At 44.6% G+C, this 6783-nt stretch overlaps 1 protein-coding gene across 1 annotated transcript; it reads right to left on the reverse strand.

Annotated features, from left to right (window-relative positions):
• Positions 1-6: 6 nt before the first annotated feature.
• Positions 7-6777, reverse strand: LOC112125895 (cytoplasmic dynein 1 heavy chain 1-like). Its single transcript, XM_026663440.1, has 4 exons — positions 6632-6777; positions 1381-1549; positions 667-794; positions 7-135 (listed from the first exon to the last, which is right to left on the reverse strand). The coding sequence occupies exons 1-4, from the start codon at positions 6728-6730 to the stop codon at positions 7-9; spliced, it is 525 nt and encodes a 174-aa protein (XP_026519225.1). The 5' UTR covers positions 6731-6777.
• Between the last annotated feature and the right edge of the window lie 6 nt (positions 6778-6783).

A 6783-nucleotide genomic window follows, 5' to 3' on the forward strand; every position in this document is an offset into this window, starting at 1 on the left:
ATTTTGTTACTCTGTGCAGAGGACTGCAACACCACGTTCATAGAAACTGCGAGGATCTTCCTTGGTGGCTATTTCAAAGTCAACAGTGAAGATCAGATCAGCACGGGTGAAGTTCAGATAAACTGGTAAGGTAACCTGGAAAAGGAGTTAGGCATTTATTAAAATGTGGATAAGACAGCTGAATGCAAGATAAAAGTCAAAGGGAAGACAGCAAAGGTCCCCACCACTGGAAATTATGAAGAGACGTTCCATACTGAACTTTGCCCATCCTCCCCCAACCAAGATCAACTGTACTCCTAAGAAAGAACTCCCAACCTGCCAGGCTAAAGTGTACTTTTTATAATACATTTCTGAGGTGTTATTCAGACTTCTAAGGACCCAATGCTACCTGAGTTTAAATTTCTTGATACCCCCAGCTAGCCACAAAGAAAGAGGGTGGTAGCAATGCTGGATCTGTTTGCAAGACTCCTAGGAATTGTAACCTCCAGGCTGAAAACTCACATTGGAAAGGAACATCTGTGGTACTGCAAAATGTAAGACTAATGAAATGGAAGCAGGTATTTTCTCATTTTTATTCTAGGGCACCAGAAAGTAGAATTTAAAGCTGATGAGTCACTACTGAAAGGAGTCACAGAATGACAAAACATTTATCTCCACATTACTTACCACATTAGCCTTTTTATCCGCATTTGTCTGCTTGATCCAGCGAAGCTGTGTTATGGGCAATATCGTTGATATAGCATTTGACAGGGACAGTTTATTGTTACTGCACGTAGCTCCCTGAAGCTTCAAACCTAAGAGTTAAGAAGTATGAACATTTGAGGTCTTTCCTGAAAGGGAAGTGTATGTACATTTAAAGGAAGTTTCCTTTTCCACTCCATTTTCAAGTCCAGAGGTAGATTCACCCATCTAAAGTGTGGTCATTGATATTTAGACCTACTGTTAAAATGGGAGACCTAATTTATACACATGAAAAAATACTCCAGAAAAAGGCAACAGTGAAGGCTATTAAAGGAATAAAAAAAGCCACCAGAGCGCTACCTCTAACATATAGACTAATGTTAGTTATTTGCATTTATCCATATTGCACTACTACTGACAATGTTCATTCATAACGATTCTCAACCACTATGCACTAGCATAGCAAAGTTTTCCATTAACATGTTTTTAAATAATGCAGAATCCCCCATAGAAATTAACTTCCAATGCTACTTCTAGTGCAACTGCAATCAAACTTTCACTGTGCTTGTTAACTCCCCTTGGTGTTATGTATTTGATATGGTCCGTACCAGCATTTTTATAGAAGAAAAATTCCCAGTGTTAAGGGCGAATAGCACTTATTTCCTTCCCTTCCATCTTGTAAAAAGCACATCAGCTAACCTGTGACTCCAAAACTGCAAGCATCCAGGACTGCATTCTGAGTAGTTGTAACATTGACTTCTAGACAAAGTTCTTCCAGGGACCAGCTGTTTGCTTGAGCCACATATTGTCTTGTAGCAGTAATATAAGCCTCAGGTACGAATAAGCCACCCAGGCACACATTGATATTCTATGAAAAGAATTGTATGTTTTAGAAGTTTCTATGTAATGGCACTTAGCTACATTCAATATCTCTTTAAACAAAGAGTTGCACTAAAATATGGACCATCTTGCAAACTATGTATGGCATGTTTCCTCAGATGAAGATTTATCCTCAAAGGGATGGTTTCCTACTAACATACACATGTAGAAACAATTTTATGAATCCTAAAGTCTGTTTTATAGGAAAGAATTAGCAGTTTCAGAAGAGTTCAGTATTTGTACGCAATTCTATTGCACATATACAAGTAGAATTAGAAATACAAAGTTTCCGAATGTGTCAACATTTCCCACAAGGTTGTGCTATAAAGGTATGGTCTTCTTTGAATACATGCAGCGTATTCCATGCACGTGCCCAGCGCACCAAAACCGGAGAACTTTGCCTAGCAGTACCTATAAAGGCTGTGCTCATGCCTCGGGACTCATCCCCTGGGTATTTAAAGGCAACACCTCCACGACCCTCCTCTGTTCCTTCTCACTGCCCATGGCTTGAATCGGAGCTCTGAGTGTTGTTCTCACCTCACATTTTAGTCTCAGTTTTCCGAGCATTATTTCTTCTAGATCAGCGGTTCTCAAACTATGGGTCGTGACCCCCTTTGAATGGGGTCACCAGGGCTGGCTTAGACTTGCTGGGGCCCTGGGCTGAAGCATGAGCCCCACTGCCTGGGGCTGAAGCCCTTGAGCTTCAGCTTTGGCCCCCCTGCCCAGGGCAATGGGGCTCAGGCTTCGGTCCCCCCTCTTGGGGTCGTGAAGTAATTTTTGTTGTCAGAAGGGGGTCACAGTGCAATGAAGTTTGAGAACCCCTGATCTAGATAACAGTAGCTTAGATTTTGTTTAGTGTCAATGTACTATTCAAATAGCAGGCTGCCCTGTGTGATGCCCTCACCAGGGTTCAAGCCCCATCTGTCATGTGAGGGGCCATCCTCACACAAAAAGTGTTGTGTCTCAGTGAGGGACACATTATGGAATGATGCTCCATTTGTAAGGTTTTTTGGGTCTTTTTTTTTTAAACAAAAGAAGGATTCAGGTGGCGAGAGACTTATGGCAGAAACATTTTCTGGAGCAGGCTTTGAGGCCCACTTCAGCCCTTGTCTGATTGGTGGTCACCTTTAACTAGCAAGTAACTGTGCTCCATGTTCGGACTCTGGTGTTTCACTCAAGAGGAAGAGGAGTTTCTCCCTGAGCCCTGGAGTGTGACTTCCTCATCTTTTAAGAAGTGTGCTAACTGGCATTATACTCCTGGCACACAGAATGGAGCAGGTCTGTCTAACCCAGGGGTTCTCAAACTGGGGGTCATGATCCCTCAGGGGGTTGCAAGGTTATTACTTGGGGGGTTGTGAGCTATCAGTGCCACCCCAAGCCCCGTTTTGCCTCCAGCATTTATAATAGTGTTAAATATAAAAATATATATATATATTTTTAAGTTATGGGGGGGAGGGTCCCACTCATATGCTTGCTGTATGAAAGGGGTCACCAATACAAAAGTTTGAGAACCACTGTTCTAACCGCTCCCTGGTACCACACTGAGACCAGCAAGAGCCCGTACCATTGACTCCGATTCTGGCCATGGGGTATTCGCTGAGTTCAGTACCAATAACATCAGGCCTGGAGCAGACTGTCTCCATGCTGGTAGCGTATCAGGCAGCATCAGACCCGCTTTGCCTCTCAGTCCCCGACTCTCCACTAGTTCAGGAATTTTTCTGGTGCTGTAGCTTTTAATGCTTCGTTCTCAGTGGTGCCCATGGCACCTTCTAGCTGGGTTGCAGAACTGTTGGTTTATTGGCAGTGCAGCTTGCACTGCCCATGTCCCAGACTGTGGAATTGAGGCAGATGCCAGGCCTGGCCCCAAAGACCCCCCCTCAATGCTCGTGCGCCCTTTAATACAGTCATAGCCCTGACAATAGATCCTGTTGTTGACTTCAGTATGGCCCTTGACCTCAGTGCTGGCACCTCTTCTGGTACTGGGTAGGATTGTGTCTCGCTCAATACCACCAGTGCCAATTCCCCATTCCTCTTTGGTACCGACGCCGCCCCCGTGTTGGGACGCTATCAGTACACCATGTTCCCTTTTGCTCTATCTTCCACTTCTTGGGTTTTAACCAACTGCATGATTGTGGTGACAGCATACCTCAGGAAGAGTGGATTTCATATCTTCCTGTATCAGAAAGATTGGTGCAGACAGGCAAGTCCAGTGAAGAAGTCCTCATGTTCACTTCACGCTATGCTTACTCGATAGTCTAGGTCTCTGCCTAACCAATGGGAAGTCAACATTGGTTCCAGCTCTAAATATGGAGTTTGTTGCAGCCCTGCTAGACTGAGTTTGAGAGCATTTCTGCCGACCGACTGATTTTGCATTATTCACCACCTATGTCTGGAACTACAGTCTCAACCCTCAACCACAGCCCAAGTATGCCTGAGGTTGCTAGGCCATGTGGCTGCATACACACAGATAGTCCAATATGTCAGGTTACGCCTTTGTCCTCTTCAAATGTGGCTGACGTTGGTCTATCATCTGAACCATCATCTGTTGGACAAACTGGTCTGACTTCCTCTGCCTATCCGGACTCCTTATGGTGGACAACTGTTCAGGGAACGTATGCCAGGGTGTTCCCTTCGCCTGGTCCCCGTCGACCAGGACTACTGTAATTGATGCCTCCTTAATAGGCTGGGGAGCACACCTGAGTGCACAGAAAGTTCTAGGCCTGTGGTCGGAACAGGAAGCTTCTCTGCAAATCAGTGTCCTGGAACTTTGTGCCATCTACAGTGCTTGTCAGACACATCAGGGACTCAGCATGCGCATCCTTAACAATAGCACCATGATGTATTATAAAAACAACAAGGAGTCCGGTGAAACCTTAAAGACTAACAGATTTATTTGGGCATAAGCTTTTGCCCAAATAAATCTGTTAGTCTTTAAGGTTCCACCGGACTCCTTGTTGTTTTTGTGGATACAGACTAACATGGCTACCCCCTGATACGTGACATGATGTATTAAGTGAACAGACGGGGATGCATACTCCAATGTGCTGTGTCAAAAGGTGATCAGACTCTGGCAGTGTTGCATCAACAAAAAACCAATCACTGTGGCCTGTCATTTACCTGGGATCCAGAATTACCTGGCAGATCCCCTCAGCAGAAAATTTCTCCTTGAATTACAAGTGGTCTAAAAAGCCCAGTGTCCTGCGGTACCTCTTTGCAGTTTGGGAATTCTGACCTGTTCTTCAAGGCAGACAAGAAATGCCATCTATTTTGCTCTTGAGGGCGTGGGTCTCAGTCCAGGCCCCCGATTTATGCTTTTCACCTGATGCTGGGAATCAGCACTCCTGTATGCTTTTACTTCCAATTATCCTGGAGGTTATTCTCAAGCTGAAACTGGATCGTGCCAAGCTCATTCTCATGGCTCCAATGTGGCAGAGACAATATCAATTCTCTGATGTCCTCAGGTTATTGGTTTGGCCTCCCATATCTCTTCCTCTTCACCCTGACCTCTTTCTTTCTCCCTTTTGGTCAGAAAGCTCCTTTCCTTGTGGCAACATCATCTGCTAGGAGCATGTGAACTGCAAGCTCTGATGGAGGAGCATCCGGACATACAATTTTCTAAAAACAAAGTAACCCTGCAGTCTCACCATAAATTTTTATCTAAAGTGGTTTCTCACTTGAAACAAATTATATATCTACCAGTGTTCTTCCCTGAGCCGAATTCAACCCCAGATGAGCAGCATCTTCACACGTTGGATATCAGATGATGTTTAGCCTTTTACAGATAAAACTAAAGATTTATTTTCTTAGTCTCATCTGTTTCATATGTGAACCCAATGAAGGGGCAAGCAGTCTCTTCACAGATGATCTCAAGGTGGAGAACTTCATATATCATGACAGCATACGAAGCAGCTCAGACTGCGCCTCCTCAAAGGGCCCGGGCAACGGTGATGGCATTTCCAAGTGATGCTCCTATATTAGGAATTTGCAGGGCTGCCACTGGATCCTGTGTACATATATGTTTAAAACCACTATGCCACTAATGCTAAATCCAAATCAGATGAAAACTTTGAGAAGGTAATCCTGCACCCCTTGTTTAAACATACTCCAAGCCCCACCTCCTGCAATTACTGCTTGAGAGTCACCTACATGAAATTCATGGCTGCATCTACTTGAAGAAGGAATTACAGTACAGGTAAGTAACTATTTCTATTCTTCTGGATGTGATGCGGATGTGTGTTCACCAGCCCCCCCTCTGCATTGGAGTCTGTACTGTTGACATTTGGTGCAAAGGAAATGAGGGAGGTTGGGGGGCGGGGTGCACCAACCTTATATAGCCACAGTAGAGGCTAGGATCACAGGGCATGAGAGCAGCCCCTACTTGACTAGCAGTACATAAATTATTTGCTTTGGTGCTCTGGACGCGCACACCCCTACAGGGAATACATGGCTGCATCACATTTTGAATAACAGTTACAGAACAGTAAGTAAGGCTATGTCTACACTACCGCGGTAAGTAAACCTATGCTACACAACTCCAGCTATATGAATAACGTAGCTGGAGTCAACATAGCTTAGGTCGAGTTACCACGGGTCTACACCGCGGGGGATCGACAGCAGAAACTCTCCCGTCGACTTACCTTACTCTTCTCGTCGGGGGTAGAGTACAGGGGGTCGACTGGAGAGTGATCGGATGTCGATTTGGCGGGTCTTCAGTAGACCCGCTAAATCGACCGCCAGTGGATCGATCTCCGAGCGTAGATCTCAGCTGTAGTGTAGATATAGGCTAGCTGTTTTTTCCCATTGTAGCAACTATGCTGTGTGCATGATCTGTAGCTAGGTTTGGAAAATGGCAATTTTTAAACACAGGAAGTCATTCAGGAACACCATAATGTAACAAGCATGTTTGAAGGGGTGTCCAGGTAAGATTTCTGATAAGCTCCTTAGCTAAAGCGTTTCAATACTTTTTACACTAACAGTTAGATATAAGCAGTTACAGACTCATGTAACCCTGATTTCTCAGAATTGCAGAAAAGCCTTTAATGAGAACGGCAATAAAACACAAGATCGATACCTTTAGTTCTTTTGCTCCACCAGAAGCAGCTGCCTGGGAAATATTCTGTAGTTGTTTAATGCGTTCACTGAAGTCAGACACCCACTGAATAACAGTCATGCCAGCAGGTACAGTGTAATGAGACCAGCTACGAGGCAGAATACCTAGAGAAG

Source organism: Terrapene carolina, unplaced genomic scaffold (assembly GCF_002925995.2).
Source record: "Terrapene carolina triunguis isolate 2854851 unplaced genomic scaffold, T_m_triunguis-2.0 Scaffold33663, whole genome shotgun sequence".
Lineage (NCBI taxonomy): Eukaryota > Metazoa > Chordata > Testudines > Emydidae > Terrapene > Terrapene triunguis.